At 40.4% G+C, this 23,267-nt stretch overlaps 1 protein-coding gene and 1 long non-coding RNA gene across 4 annotated transcripts; one reads left to right on the top strand and one right to left on the bottom strand.

The window, feature by feature from the left end:
* The first annotated feature begins 1,441 nt into the window (after positions 1 to 1,441).
* Ass (argininosuccinate synthase) lies at positions 1,442 to 16,111 on the top strand. 2 transcript variants are annotated; one of them, XM_076202956.1, is made up of 12 exons: positions 1,442 to 1,931; positions 2,371 to 2,503; positions 4,961 to 5,029; positions 6,292 to 6,451; positions 8,317 to 8,402; positions 8,754 to 8,899; positions 9,228 to 9,349; positions 10,518 to 10,669; positions 11,594 to 11,732; positions 12,274 to 12,375; positions 12,774 to 12,843; positions 13,100 to 13,984. In XM_076202956.1, exons 1-11 carry the CDS (start codon positions 1,822 to 1,824, stop codon positions 12,815 to 12,817), a joined length of 1,263 nt encoding a protein of 420 aa, XP_076059071.1. In that variant the 5' UTR covers positions 1,442 to 1,821; the 3' UTR covers positions 12,818 to 12,843; positions 13,100 to 13,984. The 2 variants fall into 2 exon arrangements, with proteins under 2 accessions (XP_076059071.1, XP_076059070.1); XM_076202955.1 differs by lacking the exons at positions 12,774 to 12,843; positions 13,100 to 13,984 and adding an exon at positions 15,578 to 16,111 and having other exon boundaries at positions 1,447 to 1,931.
* Positions 16,112 to 17,376: 1,265 nt separating this feature from the next.
* On the bottom strand, positions 17,377 to 22,667 carry LOC143035864 (uncharacterized). Of its 2 annotated transcripts, XR_012967334.1 has the most exons (5): positions 22,653 to 22,667; positions 22,386 to 22,548; positions 20,782 to 20,860; positions 20,341 to 20,415; positions 17,377 to 17,905 (listed from the first exon to the last, which is right to left on the bottom strand). It is a non-coding gene; the product is annotated as an uncharacterized LOC143035864 (long non-coding RNA). The 2 variants fall into 2 exon arrangements; XR_012967333.1 differs by lacking the exon at positions 22,653 to 22,667 and having other exon boundaries at positions 22,386 to 22,556.
* Between the last annotated feature and the right edge of the window lie 600 nt (positions 22,668 to 23,267).

The raw sequence follows: 23,267 nt of genomic DNA, 5'->3' as shown, positions 1-23,267 counted from the left end.
CACTCTCCAATAGAAATGTGTTTTCTCGATCTCCGTTCTCTTCTCGTTTTTTTTTTCTTTGGCTTAATTTCTTAATGTCCTAATTTTCCCCCCCTCTTCGTCATTCCTGTCTCTTTTTATCCATATATTTTTATAGTGTGTGTGTGTGTGTGTGTATGTGTGTGTTTGTGTGTGTGTGTGTGTGTGTGTGTGTGTGTGTGTGTGTGTGTGTGAGAGAGAGAGAGAGAGAGAGAGAGAGAGAGAGAGAGAGATAAAGGAGAGAGAGAGAGAGAGAGAGAGAGAGAGAGAGAGAGAGAGAGAGAGAGAGAGAGAGAGAGAGAGAGAGAGAGAGAGAGAGAGAGAGAGAGAGAGAGGGAGAGAGGGAGAGAGAGAGAGAGAGAGAGAGAGAGAGAGAGAGAGAGAGAGAGAGAGAGAGAGAGAGAGAGAGAGAGAGAGAGAAAGGGAAAGAGAGAGAGAAAGGGAAAGAGAGAGAGAGAGAGAGAGAGAGAGAGAGAGAGAGAGAAAGGGAAAGAGAGAGAGAGAGAGAGAGAGAGAGAGAGAGAGAGAGAGAGAGAGAGAGAGAGAGAGAGAGAGAGAGAGAGAGAAAGGGAAAGAGAGAGAGAGAGAGAGAGAGAGAGAGAGAGAGAGAGAGAGAGAGAGAGAGAGAGAGAGAGAGAGAGAGAGAGAGAAAGGGAAAGAGAGAGAGAGAGAGAGAGAGAGAGAGAGAGAGAGAGAGAGAGAGAGAGAGAGAGAGAGAGAGAGAGAGAGAGAGAGAGAGAGAGAGAGAGAGAGAGAGAGAGAGAGAGAGAGAGAGAGAGAGAGAGAGAGAGAGAGAGAGAGAGAGAGAGAGAGAGAGAGAGAGAGAGAGAGAGAGAGAGAGAGGTTACAGCATTACCCAAAGACCGGGTCATATATATATGTGCTCTCGTCCGGAAGGGCTATAGCTGTCGATCATGTGTCCAACACGTGGTCCAAGATCGTGGCGAGGCTCTTAGACCACACTTGTCCACCAAAATGTCTTTCCTTCGCGTCTGAAGGTGAAGTCATCGTGAGAGATAAACTTGGCCCAGTCACCAGACCCCCAGGGCAGTTAAAAGATCTTATCACTGATTGCGTCTTCAAGTCAACGAAGAAAAAAGAAAATAACATCAACCCAAGTAATATTGATGAGATAGAGCGAAGCGTATAACCTTATTCTTCGTCCCTGACCCTGATTAAGGTCCTGAAATTACCGGAAGCTTCAGCCACGATGTAGGTAGCAAAGGTTCTCCGGTTTCAACGAGATATTCCTGCCCCAAATCCAAAGATTTTCGATCCTGCATTCAAAAAGGTGGTGGTTGCAATGAACCTGGATTTCCCGCCAGGAGACTTTTATCTTCTCCGTCACTTGACGCTGACGCCATATAAAAGACTTGACAACTGTCCACGTCGTACATTTCGCTGAATTTGAAAGCAGGTAAGGAGCTATCGAGTGCCTAATAGATTTGAAGATAGTTCTCAAAGTGGTACGTTTTCTCCTCTGTGGCGACGCCTTTTCAACGTCTTCCCATGGAAACCAGGCCGTTGTTATTAATCTTAGTAAAAGACATCAAAGAAGGAAGTCTCGACGTCATGACGTCGACCGTTATAGAACGTGACCCGGCACTACAAAAGTGGCTTTGGCAATGAAAATACAATTACATCATAAGAAATCATCTGAACTAGTTACACTCCATACAAAATTTGCAAAAGGCTATGGATTTGGAAAAATATGTATGTCGATTGTGATACAGTTCTGGTTATTTTGAGAGATGACAAGAAATATGATTGACTCGTGTAGAAGATAATGGAAGAAGGACAGTAATGGGAAAGAGGAACGGAAGCATGGGGAGAGCGAGAAAGACAACAGCAACGGTTTCTGGAAACCTCCGATCGATCTACCGGGGAAAAGGTTCTATTTTGTACTACTACAGGTCTGTATTGTCGTCAGCTGGGGAAGTGGAGTAGGAAAGCAGTTGTTGGTTATCAGCTCTCACGTTATGAAAGCAAAAAGACAACCAAAGATACTGGCTTGGACCCGATCGTACTTATCATTGCCTCCGTAGTAGGTGACAATAGCTCTCATCAATTTCGTTATTTATGCTCATGTACTTTATGAATGTTTTTTTTAAGATAGACCCGTGTTAACGTTCATTTGGGAATAATTATGAGGAATTTTTAAGCTGTGACCAACTTCTTCGCCATCCTAAAACTGCTCCTACACCTTAACTTTAATATCTATTTAATTATTAACTTATATAAGTGCCTATTTACTTATCTATTCATTTATCTATTTAATAATCTATTCATCTATTTATTTATCTATTTATTACATACCTTTTGTAAGTGTTCCTGAAGGCATCTCTTCTACAGGAGGTGCTGGGAAGCGAACATGGCGTCCGGCGAATCAGAGAAAACGGTGGTCCTGGCCTATTCGGGGGGCCTCGACACTTCGTGCATCCTCGTGTGGCTCAAAGAGGAGGGATACCAGGTCGTCGCTTTCATGGCAAGTAACCTCACTTCCTGCAAACGTCTACCTTGATGCAAAGAGTCAACGGGAGGCAAGAGATTATGTTAGTCAACCGATCAACATTCTTGATCGATGGCATACATCATAATGAGTAGGAAAATGGAACAATATGAAGCTTATATATATATACTGTATATATATATATATATACATATATATATATATATATATATATATATACATAAATTACATGTATACACACACATACCTTATATACTACATACTACCTCCAATGTGTTGCTGGCTGGTGATAGAATCAGTTAAGACCGCATAAAAATATCTGACCACACGATCAAATTCTTTTCAAAATCGCTCAGAGTAAAACTGTTATTTTCCGTTTCCAGTATATGAAATCACGAATAGGAAGTCCAATAGAATCATTTGGTCTTGGGCTGAAGCGTACTGGATGACATTTAAAAGGTCAGATTGCATAACGGGAGACACTTTCTCAGAACTCCAAGTAAAGTCAATCAAGACAAGTACTGCCGACCAATCCCATGAAATATGATTGCTAATAAACTTGAATTTAGGCAACAAAAACGCTGTTTTTCAACCCTGAATAAATAGTTTGTACTTAGTAATCAGCTTCGGCTATCTTCGGGAATCTTCGGATTCACACGCCATCCTTAATCACTGAATCTATTGAATGGCTGAGACAATTTAATAAATTGTGATCCAGATTTTCTCACAGCTATTCAGTAGATTTACTGTTACAGTGCCGTGTGAATGTTTGGTTTCTCATACGTCACACTTCCGAAAATTCCCGACGATTGCCTAGGTTGTGTTCGAAGTGCAGACGACTTAGTGTTGAATAACGCCGTTTTTTGTTGCCTAAATTTTGTTGCCCCAGTCTGTAACTCGCTGGCGCCCTCAATACTCTGCTGTCGTCTACAAGGAAGAATTTGTTTTTATCTATTTATATATCTTTATCTTATCTTGTATATTATTATCCTCATATTATTATAAATTGCTATTCTATCAATTCCATATCTTTATTCATTTATTAATTTGTTTCTTTAGGGGCCCGCCATTGCATTTACGACGAGGGGAGTGGCCTGCAGGTTACAAAAGTTTAATTAAGGACCTTTGGCCATCTTTTCCGAAGTTTTCATATAAACTGAATCTGCCATTCTGCCGTTGTTTTGTAATGAAAATAAATTATCGACCAAAAACACAATAATCCGTACAAACCCAGTCCAGTGGAGGCAACATCTGAATAAATCACTTAAATTCAGGAAAGGTCACTATGGCTCGTCTCACACGTATCGACTTTTCGCCGAGCGCCGTCCACGACACGACGTCGTGCTCTCAAATGACCATGGGTGTCTATGGACGCTTTCACACCTCACGACCACGTGTGAAATCGTCCATAAACACCCTTGGTCATTTGAAAGCACGACGTCGCGTCGTGTCGTGGACGGCGCTCGGCGAAAAGTCGATACGTGTGAAACGAGCCACAGTATGAAGAGATGACGTCGGTCCATCCCTGTATTTACTTAATTGTAATATACAGGAAAGGAGCAACGCTCGTCGGGTCCCGTTTTCTACCCTCCAATTTACCATACCTAGCCTCAAGTTCATTTATAGTTCCAACTTGATCTATACCCTTGATTTCCAGTTATCATATTTGGCAGAGTAAAGGGGTTATCATACCGCGCTATTTTTCCTTCAACCTCCGATTAATCGGCGGTACTAACCAGCTCCAGCACTTCTTCCGTCGTATAATCACAAGGGCAAATTATTTCTTTTTCTCAGCACGATTACATAGAAAGTCGTTTGATGTGCTGAAGAGAAATTAGTTTCCTACAGCACATCAGAATCCTTTCCGAAAGCTGCGCGGGTTGCAAATCTGCTCGAACAGTCGAAGGAAAAATAACCCAGTGTGATAACCCATTGAGATCGGTATGTTCATATCGCCCGACGAGGAGAGTAACAGACCTTGCCATTTCAGAGTCCCAAATGAATAAAGAAATTGTGTCCATTATCCAGAAGTGAGGGGGTGTCAGGAAATATCCCCCAAAAGGAAAATGCCCCCCTTAGGCCGGCCACACACGTGCAGTTTAAACTGAGTTACAACTGTTCAATTAAAACTGTCGGTTGAAACTGCACGTGTGTGGGTATCTCAGTATCACTGAGATACCCACACACATGTAGTTTCAACTGACAGTTATAACTGAACAGTTATAACTGTCAGTTTAAACTGCACGTGTGTGGCCGGCCTAAGGATAAATCAAAACAGTCAAAGGTAAAAAGGAAAATAAATTGGTTAGGCTAGGTTAGGTTAAATTAATTAACAACAACAAAGGAGAGTTTTCCTTGGGAGATGTTTTCCGTGTGGATGGGAGGTTCGATAGGCAAGGACACCCAACCACCCACCCCTTTTTCCCTGGATCACTCGAGTACCTGCTGACTACTTTCTTGTTGTTCCTACAGTCCAACGTTGGACAGGATGAGGACTTCGAGAAGGCAAAGGTGAAGGCCCTCAAGCTCGGAGCCAAGACGGTAAGTGAACTCAATCTGTTGGCTGCACGTGAAAACTTCCCCCATCTCTCTTCCACACACACATAAACGGATTCACAGAATAATGTGACATTGCACAGAGAATTAACGTGGGTTTTACAATTCATAATAAGTTAAATTAAACGTAATTGCAAAAATCTAGAAGCGAGTATTTCCTCTGCGACATCCGATCACATTGAAGATGACTTTCCAGGGATTAAACCCCAGATGCAGCACATCATTCTCGTTACACTGCCCTTGGTATAATTCTGTGTTCATCACTTGAATTTTTTATTTTTTTATTTCTTATATAAACAAACATTCCTTTTTTTGTACTTTGTCATTTCTTATTGGTTTGTAGATATAAAAATTCTCCTGGTCACGTATAGATATGCACCCTTCGTCTACATCAACGTTTCTCAATCTTTCAAGCTTTGTAGACCCCTTACATCGACGTGTATATTCAGGGGCCTTTGATACGGTACTAAATAGGATATGGGCATTTGCTGTGGATGGACTATGTCTCGCTATATTGGTTCTAACCCAGGACAGCAGGCGGGATACAAGGATGACCCGTCATCCAGGAGGAGCTAAGATGAGAGGGGGGGGGGAGCGGGTGGTGGATGGGAGAAGGTACGTGCCTTTGAATTGGCTACCTTCCTTATAAGGGGGAAAAATCTTTGTATATAGACGTTTGTATATAAGAATAGTTGATATTTTCTTTTCACAGGAATTGGTGTTTATGATCAGATTATTTTCATTGCACAAACGTGACACACAAATATTAGAAAATAAATTCTTGTGTATTTACGTAATGGAAAATAAAGTAAACTTCACTTCTGAGATTAAAGGTAGCGGCACACTAGGCATTTCTCGCTAGCATGCTACTTGCTTTTGCTACTTAGTTTGAGTAAAAACAACTTCGGTGGTGATCTTTTGTTTTCCAAATGTCACATTACTCTTGCGTCACATAGTGAGAAGCTGATGACGAACTAAGAGACGTTAAACCAATTTGAATGTTAGACGCATTGTTGAAATATTCTTATGGAAGTCTAGAACATAGTAACCGAAGTCGTTTTTACTCAAACGAAGTACCAAAAGCAAGTAGTATGCTACCCTAGCGTGCCGCTACCTCCTGTACCTTGGTGAGCTACCCGACCTGCGGACCCCTTGGTAGGTTTCTGCGCGGCCCATGGGACCCACGAACCTCTGGTTGAGAAAAATTACTCAGCATCCCGTCCATGCATATCCTTCTGCTCCTGCAGGTGGTAGTGCTGGATCAGCGTGAGGAACTGATACGGGAGTTCGTGTGGCCTTGCGTCAGGGGCGACTTAGCCTACGAAGACCGATACCTCTTGGGAACCGCCATCGCTCGCCCTTGCATCGTCAAGGGCCTCGTCGCCACCGCCTCCAAGATGGGTGCAGGTGAGTCGTTACGTCATAAGAACTAGGCAGTTCCATGTCCCTTACCACCTGTCATCCCTAACCATAAAGTCATATCATCTCTTAAAACAATCAAATGTTTCAGCGCTCACTACATGGTTACTTGGATCTTGTGATCGACAGCCATTACCCTCCCGGACGAGAGCTCATACGGTATATTCCCCAATCTATGGATGATGTTGTGACCTTACACACATACAATTCCTTGCCTTGTCTATGCGTGTCTGTGCGCGTGATTCACGTCATGGGTCACGTGTTAGACTCGTGATCAACAGCTATTATCCTCACGAATGAGAGCTCAAGAGCACGATCGGTGTGTGTATGTGTACATATATATTGCACGTTTGCAATTAGACTGTTGGTGGTGTAATAAGAAGGGCCTGAGTTTCGCATTCTTTTAGTTGTGGGTTCAAGTCCCGTACTTATCTCTGATTCCCAGCAAGGACCATGTTACCTGCTCCAGCATTCCAAGTGCATCGTAGCTGCGACAGAAGTTGTCACAGCTTCTGTCGCAGCTATTCAGCGCCTCCTGGCGTATTGTACTTCTATTTTTTTTTTCTTGTATGTGACACAGCCCGAAGGGATTTCTTCCAGTCTTCTTTATCTTCCACAAGAAAGGACGGATGGGGGTGGGGGGTCACTTTGTAAGTGGAGCGGCCTTGCTGTGGATGTGCTGTGCTTAACTACATTGCTTCTGACCCAAGGTAGTGGGCGGGATACAGGGATGACCCGTCATCAACGTGGAATTAAGATGAGAGGGTAACAAGGGTGTAGTGTATGCAATTTATTATTATTTCTATTAGCATTTTGTATACATGTAGGAAATGAAAGTGATGCGTATTTGGATGTGTGTGTGTTTGTACGTGTAACGAATTCTGGAAGTTTCGGGAAGAAAGCATAATTGTCATTTCTATTTACGTAATTAGATTATCATTTCTATTTATTGTAATGCAAAAGTTGAATGAATGGAAAATAGATTATTATTACATTTTTAAATTAAATATTGTATCGAGTGCCTGTTAAATTCTGTGTACGAGTGAATAATTGAAGACAATTGAGAGAAAGGTAACTCTCGGGGACTCCTTCAGTTCCAGGGTGACGCGCATTAGTCGTTCCTACGCGCGAGCTCTGAGAGGGAGAGTGCTAGTGGCTAGTGGTGTAATTAATGGTGTACATTTTTCGCTGTTCAGTAAAACGGTGAACCGGAAGCTCGTCTCATTTCCATTGTTGCCAAGCAACAAATGGTGGCAGCGATGGGATCCGAACCCACGCCTCCTCAGAGACTGGAGCCATTTGTTGCTTGGCAACAATGGAAATGAGACGAGCTTCCGGTTCACCGTTTTACTGAACAGCGAAAAATGTACACCACTAGCCACTAGCACTCTCCCTCTCAGAGCTCGCGCGTAGGAACGACTAATGCGCGTCACCCTGGAACTGAAGGCGTCCCCGAGAGTTACCTTTCAGAATTTAACAGGCACTCAATTAATGCAATATTTAATTTAATAAATATAATAATAATCTATTTTCAATTCAATCAACTTTTGCATTACAATAGAAATGATAACTTAATTACGTAAATAGAAATGGTAATTTTGCTTTCTTCCTGAAACTTCCAGAATTCGTTACACGCACACACACACATCCAATTACGCATCACTTTAATTTTCTACATGTATACAAAATGCTAATAGAAATAATGATAACTAGCATACACTACAAGGGTGGTGGATGGAAGTGGAATGGGTGCGTACCTTTTGATATGGCTACCTCCCTTATAAGGGAAAAAAGCCCTTGGTATATAGATAGATGTCTTATACTAAAGGACGACTCATCTGCCTCCCCCACAGGGTACGTCTCCCACGGCGCCACGGGCAAGGGCAACGACCAGGTGCGCTTCGAACTCGGATGCTATGCCCTCTGCCCTGAGATCAAGGTAACGCGTCAGTGTACCATTTAATAAGCGAAATAAGACTTCTGTTCTTCTGTTTAGGCTGAGAAAGAAACGGGATATAAGTAGATATTTTTTCTCGTGGTTTGCGGAATACTTTATACATGAAAGCAAGAGACTGTGTCATCTTGCATCGGATGGTCAGAAGGGATGCAATCCTTCACAACCTCTGTTTTCTGGCCAGGATTCGAACACATGTCCGAGACCCCCACGCGGTTACTAGACACGTGCGCTACCACTAAACCATAACGGACCACCTTGTCTCAACCGTTCTTCATCGAATAATCTTCCCTATTTACGTCCAACACCGCCTTGAGGTCCTCTTTACCTCCACAGGTCATCGCCCCGTGGAGGATACCCGCCTTCTACGAGAGATTCCAAGGGCGTCAGGACCTGTTTGCCTACGCCAAGGAACACGATATTCCTCTGCCGGTGACTCCGAAGTCACCCTGGAGCATGGATGCCAATATTATCCACGTTAGGTATGTTGTACATCGTTCAATAGGGACGGGATGCGGTCCCCGGATGATTCCAGCAGTCTGGCGTCATTCAAAAAAATCTAAACCTAAAGCAAACAACTAAGTTATGGTCAGACTACTTTGTTCAAGATCCTTGAATCTCTCATTTTAAAAACATTATTCATTGTAAAAAGTAGAATAATAATAATGATAATAAAATAACAATTGATAAAGTATGAGAATTCAATCCCAACTTCACTGCAATGTGTTCTTTAACACCTCATTTACACAGTCACGCTTCAATGCTGAACCCACGGATCAAAACATGAACACTACAGGATTAATTTTGCAGTTATGAGTCTGGAGTCCTGGAGGACCCTTGGTCCCATCCTCCTCCTGGAATCATGACGATGACCACCAATCCAGAAGACGCCCCAGATACTTCAGATATCATTACAATTCACTTTGAAAAGGGTAAGTTGCCTCCCTCCCCCGAAATCCAGAATGTGTTTGAAACTTTGCCAGCCATCATGTATAATTTTGTTAAATTTCTGATTTATAGTATATCATTGTATGATTGATGAAAGTTGAAATGTAACTCATGTAGGGTACATAATGCAAATATATGACTACGTGGCTAATTTAAAGTATTTTGATATAACCCTATACCATTAACTGTATATGTATATAATATCTTTAACTTTACCCATCCCCCTACAAAAATTCTTGTGGATGCCCCTGGCACAAAGCATCAACCCCAGCCAAGGTACACTTTCATCTACTATATACAGTGTTCCCAATATCACCTTACAATTATACTATTTACTATTATTAATAAATGATGATGATGATAATAATGATAGTACTAATACATACATATACCAACAGCTTTTTTCCCTTTACAAGGGAGGTAGCCCAAAAAACAAAGGCATAAATTCCACTCCCACCCATTCCATCCCCACATTCTCCACTCCCATTCACCACTTCTCCCTCCCTCATATCTTAGCTCCCCCTGGATGACTGGTCACCCCTGCATCTCACCCACTACCCTGTGTCAAAAGCAATGTAGTACACAGCACATCCACAACAAGGCCCCTTCATTTAATTGGCAAGCCCCCACTTTCCATCCCCTCATGCAGAAAAAGAGAAGATGGGGAGTCCCTTTGGGCTGTGCGTCAAAATATCATTCACACATACTCCCTCAACTCCGACCCACTCCCTTCTATGCATCATAGCATCATCCATACACAACCATTCTCCACTCACCCCTATTTTCTGTCTTCTCCTTTCCTTCCTCAACAGATATTCACTTCTTTCCCAATGCCCCTTTTACCTCATCCATCTCGTTCTTGGTTGCCCCATCATGTTCACTCCTTCTACCTCTGCCTTATAATACTATAATACTGCCTTATAATACCTCTTTATAATACTAATAATCAATAACAAAAAATAATAAGAACATTATCTTTTATTAGCTTTGAAGAACTTAGCCACTCATTGGCAGAGCCAAGGTGGACCTACACTCACAATAATAAGAATCACTATGTACCACATTTGCTAAGTTGGGGCCCAAAACAACTCACATTTGACTAACTTAGCACCTTCAACCAATTACTAATCTTCCACTTATCCCCTCCCCCAGGCTTGCCTGTGAATATGGAAGTGAAGGGCAAGTCAACCTCCTCAACCTCGACTCCAGACAAGCTTGAGTTGTTCTGCAGCTGCAACGAGGTGGCTGCTCGCCATGGGATTGGCCGTGTGGACCTTGTGGAGAATCGGTTTGTTGGACTCAAGGTGGGGAAAAGAAGAGTACAGGTGTCTAATCCTTTTAATCTAATTTTGATATTGATGTTTGTTTCTGGAAATTTACCACTTGTTCGCCTTTGCATGGCAGATGCTTCTCATGTGTAGGGTGATTTGCCTCACTCAGTATTCATGTGTTAGGAAGAGCACAAGTATTTAATCCTTTTAATCTAATTCAAATATCCATGTTTGTGGGTTTCTGGATTTTTACCACTTGTTTGCCTTTGTGTGGCAGATGCTTCTCATATGGGGTGACTTGCCTTACTCAGTATTCTTGGGTAAAGTAAATTAAAAAATGTTCCAACTTCTCAACATATCTTTTCTTACAAACTTTAGTCTCTCTCAGCCCGGCACAATACTTCAGCTCTCTCTCTTTTCTATCACTATCTTAATGGTTCACTGTTCTTCAGAACTAGTTAGCTATATGCCACCCATCCTTACGAGACCATGTGGCAGCACTAATTTTTTTTTAAATGGGTCAACCTTTTCTTGTACAATGGCTTTCAACCAAGATAATAATTTTTTTTCTCACTGAGAGACAAATTCTCTTCCCCTTGAAAGTTTTCCATCTGTCCATGACCTGGACACTTTAAAAAATAACTTCAAGATGCTTCCCCAAAGCTGACACTTAACTTTAATCTAGTATAGTCTCTGTTCTTTTCTTTTCAAACTTCTGCAGACATTTTACTTTAACAATTTGATGTCTTTCTCTTGTCATTTTGAAATATCTAAATAAAAAATGCCTACAACATTAATTATGACATTTTCATAAAATGGCTAATAAATTTTCTGTGTAGTATGCTCTTCAGTGTGAACTACCTTTGCCCTGAATGTCATGTGATAAAAAATGTGTATAATAATATAAATGTCTTGGGCCTATTCACCCCATTGATAAATCCCCTCTTATCCACAAAGTCCCGGGGGGTCTACGAGGCTCCGGGTCTGATGCTCCTGCGGACGGCTCACATGGACTTGGAACTGTTCTGTCTTGACAGGGAGGTGCGGAAGCTTAAGGCCTACCTTAGGGAACGCATGGCAGAGCAGGTTTACAATGGTGAGTAAAACATTGGTTCTACAGTAACCAGAGAAACTTGAAACAAAAGTTACTATTGACCTTATGGGGAAAAGTACAGTTTTCCTAAGTTTTCCTTATTAGGCCTGTCTGCTAAGCTGGAAACCAATTTGGTTATTGTTCTTTGCATTACTTCAATTTTACATATTCATTTGCTTCGTTATATTATACAGGAAATGAGCAATGTTTGTGGGGTCCTGTCTCCTACTCTCCAATATATCATACCTGGCTTCATATTTATGCAACAGACACCTTTCTTCACACACAGAGATCTATGGAAGTTTCCAAATGCCTCTGCCAGCCACTGTGGGCTTGCAGGTTTTCCACTTACTGAAACTCAAGGCAACAACTGATTGATTGCTTGCTTATGGCACTGTATAGAGTTGCACTTTTCTAGGGCACAGAAATCCAACACGGGCACAGACATAAAACCTACTTTCTCTATTATGAATAATATATAGCATATGGCTTTGTAAGGGCAAGTGGTATGTACCTCTACCTTTCATATTTTTATGATTCTCAGGTCTTTGGTATAGCCCTGAGTTTGAGTACACAAAGAAGTGCATTGATGAGTCACAGGAGATGGTGAATGGGTCTGTTACACTCAAGCTCTTCAAAGGTCAAGGTGAGTATCTCCAGTTAACATGTACTCTATGCTCTTGTGACGGCAATGCATGGTAGCATTTCCAACAAAGGTACAGAAAAGTTTAAAGTGAATGTAAAACAGGTCCCTCTTCAAGGAGTGTAGCAATTCTTTTTTAAGTTTATGGCAGCATGAACAGCTATTCACTTTCCTTTTCTTTGCATATAGAAAGCTTCTCTACCATTAGGCACAAATTTATTCACTGTGTAAATGTTGGCTATTTCCCTTATAAGGATTTTGAAGCCTATTGGTATACTGATAGATGGATAGTAAATATCACCAGTAAGTGAAGTAAAATTTCCTACTAACTGACCCCTTCATAGAAATTATGCATAAAATTGACTATTGCCAATTTCGTTCAGCTTATAATATACCACTAGGGCTATGTACAACACTCTACTACAGGAACAAGTATAACCAATAGAAAAATGTTAACTACCAAATATACAGGTAAATCAAACATTATTTTGTTAAGTAATCTACAATACATAGAAAATTATAAATTGATTATAAATACATATACAAATGGCTTTTTCCTTCTTACAAGGGAGGTAGCCAAAGTCCAAGGCATAAATCCACATCCACTTTCATCCCCACATACTGTACTCCACTCCCATTCACCACCCCTCCCTATCCTCTTTTCTTGGCTCCTCCTGGATGATGGGTCATCCCTGCATCTCACCCACTGCCCTGGGTCATGACACAGCACATCCACAACAAGGCCACTTCATTTAATCAGAAACCCCGCCCTCTCCATACCCTCATGCATAAAATGAGAAGACAGGTAGAAATCCCTTTGGGCTTAGGCAAAATATCATTCACAAACACTCCCTCACCCCCCATCCCCCACCCTCTCCCTTCCATGCATCACAGCATCATCCATACACAACCATTCTCCACTCACCCCTATCTTCTGTCTTCTCCTTTCCTTCCTTCCCTCTTTCCTAATGCCTTTTTTACCCCATCAATCCATCTCATGTCCACTCCTGACACTTTTCACACTTTTACTATTTTTTTTTAATTCATTCTTTCCATGTTTCCAAACCATCCCAATACTCTTTCATCAATCCTATCTCTCAACTCCCTTTCCACCCCCACCCTCCTCCTCACCTAATTTCTCACTGTATCCAGCTTAGTAACCCTTATACTTTTCAGGCATTTCATGTTAAATACATTTAAACTCTTCCTCTCTTATGTTCCATGTTTCTGCCCCATACATTGCTGTCATCACAATCACCCCTTCATCCAATCTTCTATTTCTCATTACACTTTTTAAACCCGCAAGGCATTTACTTGCTTCTCTCTATCTACATCCTACCTCCACCTTCACTCCTCCCTTTCTTGCCACATTTGCACACAGGTATTTGAACACTTCAGTGCGAGTCCAATTCTTGTGTGCAGCATTGGCTGCCATATGTACAATGCATCACATTACTTGCATTATAAAATATAGTCACTGCTGTACTACTTGTTCTCTTTTACTCCGAGAAATAATAAACACAGAAAATGTGATCAAACCAGTTCACAGAATCCAGGGCAAACTAATAAACTTATGTACAAACTAAAAAAAACACATATATATAATCAAAACACCGACACCCATATGTATCCACTTATACCTCATGATGCCTACATGGGCGTTATTGTACTGAAGTGCTTACAAAGGCGGAGCATGCCGACAGGAGACCCTCTGGTCCATATTTAGGTCGGATGCAGAAAAATCATAATAATGATAAACAAATAAATGAATAAACAAACACTATAATAATGTAAATAATAGCTAAAATACATAAATAAATGCATAGGTATAGTTAAATAATAAACAAACAGGTAAATAGTAAATAATAATAAATTGACGTATAACTAATAATAAATGAGAATCAAAAATTAATAAACAAATGGACAAATGATAACAATACAAATAAACAAATAATATAAAATAAATGAGTCATTACAGCATCTTGCTTAAAGCTATCCTCTTCCTCCAGTCTCTCTCCATAAAAACTCACTTCCAATTTGCTGCCATCCTCTCCCCTTGTACATCTCATCACCTTACATTTACCCACATTAATCTTCAACTTCCTTCTTTTGCACACCTTCCCAAACTCCGTCACTAACTTCCATAATCCCTCCTCTGATCCTAATCAGGGCCCTGACATGGATCAGTGCCGCCCCATTGCGAGTCGAAAAGTGCCGACCCCCCCCACACACTTACACAAACTACCACTACCACCCCCTTCCACAATTGATGGTCACTAGCATGATTCACATGTAACATTCATCCACAAAACCTTTATACACATATCATTCATACACACAACTCATGATAAATTGTGCATTAAAAGTACACTATGGGGAATTTGCTTTACCTTCTTTTCACTAAAAGTGCTGCCCCCCAAAAAAAACACGCCACCCCGGGGGCATTGCCCCCTCCCCTTGTCGGAGCCCTGATCCTACTACAAGCACAGTGTTGTCAGTCAACAACAACTGGCTTATCTCCAATTTTCTTTCACCATCTCCAATCCCTTGCCCATCCCTTGTGTTTACCTCTCGCACCACCCCATCCATGTATAAATTGAACAACCAAGGTGACATAACGCATCCCTGGCGAAGCTCCACCTTTACCTTAACCTACTCTCTTCATTTCCATTTCTAACACAGGTTCTACCACTCTCTAAAACTCTTGACTGCTCTTAACAGCTTTCCTCCTATCCCATATCTCTGCAATACCTTCCACAGTGCCTTCCTGTCTACCCTGTCATAATTATACAGAACAAATAAAAATACAATTATATACTCGTGAATATACACACAATATTATAATCAGGAATCTAAGATGGAAGAATGAAAGCGCTCATCAAGTAAAACTACTGCCCTTAATACTGAGAATAAGACTTAAAATAGCCAAGTTAGAAAGGAAAATGAAAACATTGAAAGAGGTTAAGGTTAAGTTAGGTAATCAACTAGAAAATAATACTAGGATGCTGTTGATGGAAGAATTAGTAGTATGGATGGACACCCAGGATTAGGGGAGCCTTGGGTACAAGAATATTCATTAAACAGGGAAAAGAGAGGGCAAGAGATAGGTGTAAATGGAGAGTGGTTGGGAGTGGATGATAAATCAATACAGCCCAACAGGTTATCCTTGCATTTCCTTTCACATTTTTTTTCTCACCTCCTACAGCCTATGTCCTTGGCAGACAAAGCCCAACATCGTTGTACAACCAGGAAATGGTGTCTATGAACATCCAGGGGGACTACAACCCAAGTGATGCCAATGGTTTCATCAACATTAATGCAGTTCGACTTCGGGAATACCAGAGAATGAAGAGCAAGATAAAGACAGAAAAGGCCAAGTAAATGGGGGCAGCATGTCTTGTATAAGTCTGCTCAGTGCCATACAGCAGAAGAAAATGGATTATCTTGATTGCAGAAGCAGGGTTGCAAGCATAGTTTTCCATTTCCAGTACCATTTCATCAAGAAGATTGAACTTTTAGTCCTGAATGATAAGTTGTGTTGAAAACTCCATAAGAGCTCATATGTCATAGGTGCATAATTTTTATGAGTGGGCACAAGACTGTCTGAACAGCAATACAAGCCCAGGGCAAAGCAGTGCACGAGGACTCCTACCTACAAAATCATTAACAGAAATTCTTAAACCAAATCCAAATCGATATTAATAATGTTATCTGTAAAAAACATGCTGAAAATGTATAATTTAGTATCATTTACTTATTCATTGACAGCAAGTCATAATACCTAAGCTCCTCAGGACCCAGGGGCCAAATTTATAAAAGATCTAACCCCTAAGTCTAAACATAAATCTTCAAAATGGCAGAGATTCTGAACTATCCAGAAGCTCAATTTTCAACTGCATTTCTTCCACCTTTTCACATATGGAGAGCTGACAAGCAGTGACTACTTGCCTTCTACCACTTTCAACTGGTGATGGAAACCATTCCAGTTATACGACAAAGTTTCTTCCTAAAGGTATCTGCGGGAGTGACAAAAAACCATTCGTGGATGCTGGCAGCAGGTTTCTAGTCAATGAAGTTGTTTCCCTTCCATCAGATAATGATCTCAACTCGCTACCCTCTCCCATGAACATGTTTACATCTAGAACTCTTCCATCATCCTTTTTTTAAGTACTACAAAGCCCATTGACATCCTCTTGACTACTTCCCACCCACCACCCTGGCTCATGTATGTGCCTGTCTTTGTTTGCTCATATTTTCAATGCTGGTTTCCAATACTGTATCTGCCAATTCCTTCCTAGAGCCCCATAGCTCGATACAGTTTGAGCCCTTGGTTTATGTTAGCATTAAGATCCTAACACCATATAATTTAAATTTCTCCTACAACTCTTTATATCAATTCAACACTTCATTCCAAGTGCCACATGCACTTGCAATGACATACATACACCAAAGGCTTTTCCCCTTAACAAGGGAGGTAGCCAAAAGAGTCATAGAAACCATTCCATCCCCACGTACTCCACTCCCATCCATCCCACTCCCCCCTCTTATCTTGGCTTTTACTGGATAATTGGTCATCCCTGCATCTCTCCCACTGCCCTGGGCCAGAAGCAGCGTCTGAAGATGCAGCACATCCACAGCAATAACCCTCATCCTAATCGCACCACCCACATTATCTTAGATGACATCCCTTCACTCAACCACATATTTACCCATTTTGTTGCTTACAAATAGTACCATCCCCTGCCTTGCCCAACACTAACCACCACACTTCTAAAGTCAAACTTATTTGTACCTTTCAGTTTCATTTCACTCAACACTAATTCGTCCATCTTTCTCCTCACAAATTTACTACTTTCTATTTACCATCATCCATACAAATTTGACCATCCAATTACTAAATACTGTAGTTCTTTCCTTCTTTTCCTCCAAAAAGCTTGTGGGAAGAGATCAGAAGGAAGGCAAAGCTCACAGCCTTAAAGTATTTCCTTTGACAAAAACTAAACATGATGTCATGAGTATTTTATTAAAAATAATAAATACAAAGCACAATTTTTGTTAAATATTCCAGATATATTCAAAGTTAATTCCTTACTTGGGGGGGGAAGAGTTCAGTGAGATTTCCACCACTTGTCATTCATTCATCAATCCCATCGCTGTATGTGACCACCATGAGTCACACATCCATCTGACACCATCCACAAAGAACTTTCAGTGCCAAATTTCATCAGAACTATGTTTGTCAATACAGAGACAGGTTCCATGATATGAATGCCTCACTGCTGTCATGTACTGCTTGCCGAGTAAAGGCACAATGTTGAAAACTAAGGCTATTATGAATGCCACTGGAAAAAGTGGGTCAAGGTGGGAATGAAATGTTCCTGAGAAAGGTTAAGTCTGGATTACATCACAATCAGCAGTGGACCTCCCCTCACCCAAGTTGTCCCTGTTTCACAAATTAGTCTCCTAGTGCATCATGAACGGCATCCATGATCTTGTTCAACTTCTTGTCACTATCGACATAACCATCTCCGTTCTGTAAAAAGATAAGAGAAACTGCTTGAATTTTTGCTTATAATGTAGATTCTTCATCTGAAGACAATGTTGAAGGGTTTTTTTCTACATTGCTTATGCCCTTACTGCTGTCATATTGTCCTATTGGTTTTTCACTTCATGAATGAAGAATTATGGAAAATCTTAAAACCCTGATCAGTTCAAGACTAGTATATGCATCTGTGGTATGGTCTATGGTCCCCACACAGTGTGAAAGATATAAACTAGATCAGGAGAATACAAAGGACAACAACCAAACTGGTTACCAGCCTGGCAGATAAACCACACAAGAGACAAAAAGCAGTCTGCCAACATTGAAAAATAGAAGAGAAAGGTAAAATGATTAGTATTCAGGTCACTGAAGGCAATAGACTACAGTGACAGAAAATACATACACATCCCAAAGGCTCCCCCCCCATTACAAGGGGGAGGAGAGAGAGAGAGAAAAAAAAAGGCATAAAACCACTCCCACCCATTCCACCCCCACCTTCTTCTCTTGGCACCTCCCGGATGATGGGTCATCCCTGCACCTTGTCCACTGCCCTGGGTCAGAAGCAGTATCACAAGACACAACACATCCACAGCAAGGCCACTTCATTAAATAGGTGACCCCCCTCTCTCCGTCCCCTCATGCAGAAAAGGAAAAGACGGGGAGAAATCCCTTTGGGCTGCATCAAATTTTCCTCGCACATACTCCCTCTCCCCCCATTCCACCTCATGGATCACAATATCCATATACAACCATTCTCCATTCACCCCCGTCTTCTGTCCTCTCCCGTCCTTCCTCCACAGACATTCCCCTCTTTCCCAAAGCCCCTTTTACTCCATCCATCCAATCCTAGGTCGTTCCCTCATGTTCACTCCTTCCACACCTCTTTTACTAATCTTTCTTCACTCATTCTCTCCATGTGTCCAAACCATCCCAATACTCTTTCATCAACCCTACCTCCCAGCTCCCTTTCCACCCGTTCTCCTCGCCTCATTTCTCACTATCCAGCCTAGTAACCCCCATCATACTTCTCAGACATCTCAAACATTCAAATTACTCCTCTTATGTTCCACATTTCTGCCCCATACAGTGCTGTTGGCACAATCACTCCTTCATATAATCTTCTCTTAGCATCCATTCCCAAATATCTATTTCTCATTACACTTTTTAATCCACCAAGGCATTTACTTGCTTTTCTCAATCTACATTCTACCTCCACTCCTCCCTCTCCTGCAACATTTGCACCCAAGTTTCTAAACCTAACCACTTCCTCCAGTCTCTCCCTTAATACTCACTTTCAGTTTGCTGCCACTTTCTCCCCTTGTACATCTCATCACCTTACTTTTACCCACATTTATCTGCAGCTTCCTTCTTGCACACACTTTCCCAAATTGTCACTAACTTCCTCAATCCCTCCTCTGATCTCATCACAAGCGCAGTGTTGTCTGCAAACATCTGGCTTATCTCGCACTTTTCTCAATTTTCTTTAACCATCTCCAATCCCTGATCCACCACCCAATCATTTACCTCACACAACCCAATCAATGTACAAATTGAACAGCCAGGGTGACATAACACATCCCTGACTAAGCCCCACCTTTACCTCAAACTACTCCCTCTCTCCATTTCTAATCCTGACTCTCTACAACTCTTGTAAAAACTCTTGACAGCTCCTATAAGCATTCCTCCTATCCCATATATCTGCAATACCTACCACAGTACCTTACTGTCTAAAGGATGTGAAGATTCAGTTTTACATCTATATATCAAGGGCTTCTCCCATATAAGCAAGGTAGCCAAATCAAAGGCACACCCCCACTCCCACCGATAAATACTTTGAATAGCTTACAATGAATAGAAATCTAAATTTGATAATTGGAAAATAAGGATTTAAATCAAGTTGGAACCATACATGAATTTGAAGCTAGGCATTATAAACTGAAGAATAGATGGGAACTCAAAGGTTGTTCCTCTCCTGTATACTACAGGAAAGTACATACACTACTACAAAATTGTACTGCAAGCCAACCAATGACTAGCTGTCTGCAACCGAGACTGTATCAACCGAGTGAAATTACATAATTTGCACTAAAACAATATACATGTAAAGTTGCTGGGATGATTGGGTCAAGGAGACCAAATCTGGAAATTAAACGACTTGTGACTTGTTTAGTCAAACCTTACAAATCTATATGCAAAGAAATAAAAGAGTGCAAAGCAACACACTGGACATGAGTTTTGTCATGTCTTTGCTACATGTAACCAATCACCTGCAATACCTATGCACACAATTCATAAAAATGACCAAATCCTGAGAGAATATACAAACTAGATAGAGATACAGAACAATTTTGTTTAGCAAACACATACCAAAGTTGTTCTATACATGACAAATATCAATCCAAAGCTACAAGAAGTCTGTTACATACCTTTTTGGAATGGATTAATTTTCCATCCACATTCACTTCAAACCATCCTGTGGTAGTTGGTGTTCCCTCGCCAGTCTGAAAAAAAGAAAAAACAATAAAATATACAAAAAAAAAAAAAAAAAAAATTATTGGCATAAACAACTATACTCTCTCAACATTACTTCTGATACTGACAAATATCAAGAGGGGATGACATAGTAAAAAGTGGAGGCCAGAGAAGGGTGGAGTAGAGTTTTACTGGGTGACGGGTGATGGAACGTTAAAGAAAGTGTCTTGAGAAATAAAATGTGAAAGGATAGAGGGGTAAGATCATAAAAAGGGAGGAGGGGTAAGATAGAACATTAGAGAAAGATAGAGGGTGTTCTAGGAGTGGGACATATTAAGAACATTAGAACCCTGGGATAGGAAATACTGGAAGTTAAATACTCAAATTATACTTACTATTTCTAACTTGTCAGTGAACTCCGCCTCAAGTTCCGTCTGAAGTTGACGGAACTTGGGAGCATACCCTCAGGCCCCACTGAAAATAAGAAAAATTTAATAGCAAAGAAATTCAAGACTTGTAACATTTTTAAAATTGTAATAATGGATCTACACTGTGCATTGTGAATAATAAATTATAGCATTTGATGAACTCTCACAGTCTAAATTCATATGCCCACTCAATCATCATGGGGTCCAGTGACAGGAACCTGGATACAGTATCCTACAAGACTGATTTCAGAGAAATCATTTCCCACTCAACTTCAAATCCCACCAACCTTAACATTGCCTGGAGCTGCAGGTCTCCAAGATGAATTTGGACATGATGCATGTCTACCTGCTTAGTAGTTGGCAATCCATACATGTTAAGTTATATATTCCACCCCCCCCCCCTTCCCCCGAGGCTGTTGCGGAATGGTAACCATTAAAGACTCAGCTTATGTCTATCTCTAATACAGTTTTTGTTAAATTGGATAGCTGTTGACACCTTCGACAACCAACTACACAGAACGTCAGTAGCTATGCAAGTTAACAAAAATTATGTCTTGTTAACAATGTTCATTGGCATGGATTCCCAACATGAATATCATTTACTGTCTGCCGTGTCAGTTTTTACAAGTCATGCGTTTGTAAAGTGTACAGGACTTCAACAAATATTGTGTGGGAATAATAGTAACATAACATTTCATATGGTACTCGGCACTCTGTGACCCTGGACAACATTAGGAAACAATTGCAGCTTTGTTGGATCTTATTAGTCTGATGATAGTGGCACGCTTCCAAACATTGGAAATTCTATTGTAAATGTACTTACAATTCTGCGGGGCTAAATTCTATGTGAACCTAATTGTTTTTAAACATAATGGAAAAGACTACCATTCAAAATGAAGTGGCATCAATTAACTTGTAGCTGAAAAAATGTAAAATGCCAGTCATGCAACCATGGATATCTAACACTGACCTTGACCTTGTATTCAACATCTAAGTTAGCCTTACACCTAATGTAACCATTCCATAGAAAAAATCTTATATGTCCAAAAAAGTGAAAAATATCTGTGTATAATTGTATTGGAATAAAACCCATTTTTCAGAAAACATCCCTTTATAAGTTAATAAAAGTTAATAAAATATAATAAATGAAAAAGGAAACGATCAAATAAAAAAATATATATTGTCGACTACTCCACTGTAAGTACCTATAGTCTATACATAATACAACATTAAACGAGATTATGTAACGCTTGACCAAGTGAAGCTCGCCTTGGTTAAGTTAGGCAAGGGATTTTAGGTACACAGAGGTGGAAGGGGTGAAGCTCCCAACAATACTGGTTTTGTGAAGAGGGGGGATTGAGAAAAGCGAAGTCTTCTTACTAAGAAGAAATAGTTAATGCATTACTCAGTAATAAGAATAACAGTTATGTAATATACGAGAGGAGTCGGTACCTTGAACCGGTATTCCACCAATTCACTGTTATAATGATAATATGGCAAAATATAATAATTTGTAAATTAAGAAGTTATATTCATGTAATTCAAAACCAAACGTAAAATTTTTAACTTACCAATACACAATATGTACTTTAAGTTTTCCCATCGCTGCTGCTAGGCCTCTCCTTACGCTCCTCGTGAACCCTGTGACTGTCAACATTGTACGGTCGAAATTTATATACAGGGTCAGAACGTGTCCGAATCCTCGTACGTAACTTTGGCAAGGCTCTCAATTAGCTAAAGGTTTCCACAAAAGGTGATGTTTGCGTTAGCAAATGGTAGTAAGATTTAATCAAAATAGGATTTGTTTAAACAGTTAGTGACACTTACAAAAATCTTACCGTTGTAAACCAATTTTCATCACTTTTCTTTTCCCGCTATAAATCAAACAATTAATTAATCGCATGACAAGAATATAAACAATAATGACAATGGATTGTCGATCTGCGGCTTCTTATCAGATTCAACAATAGATATGGGGTCAGCCTCTTTAGGTAACATTGCTAATAACTATCGATATGTATTTTTTCATGCGAAAATATATGATTTATCACATTCATCCCTATTTTATTTTTACTCATCACTTTCTTAGTGACAAGACCTGAGAACAGGGGTGCGAGTCGAATATTTATAGAATAAACACACACTAAACAATTACCTAACCAAAAAATACATTTTATTAGAATTTTCATATTCTACTGCCCTTTTTTAAAATATATTTATAAACTAATTGTTATCATCTAATTCTTATTTTATAGTGGCAGTGGCATCTAATAAATAACCTGCACTGAAGCAATGATGGGACGACTACCTATACGCCCGAAAGATGAAGCCATCGCCCGCCATATTGAATTCTGCTATAAGCGGTGTTAGGTGCATCTTTTACCTTCAGTTTTTCTGACGGTTTCTTTGTCCTGACAGTTGTTCACTATATATTTTTTTCAGATTGGTAAGAT

Source organism: Oratosquilla oratoria, chromosome 19, assembly GCF_046742065.1.
Source record: "Oratosquilla oratoria isolate Oo_2021 chromosome 19, ASM4674206v1, whole genome shotgun sequence".
In the NCBI taxonomy this organism is placed as follows: Eukaryota; Metazoa; Arthropoda; class Malacostraca; order Stomatopoda; family Squillidae; genus Oratosquilla; species Oratosquilla oratoria.
This window is presented reverse-complemented; position numbering and strand designations above follow the sequence as displayed.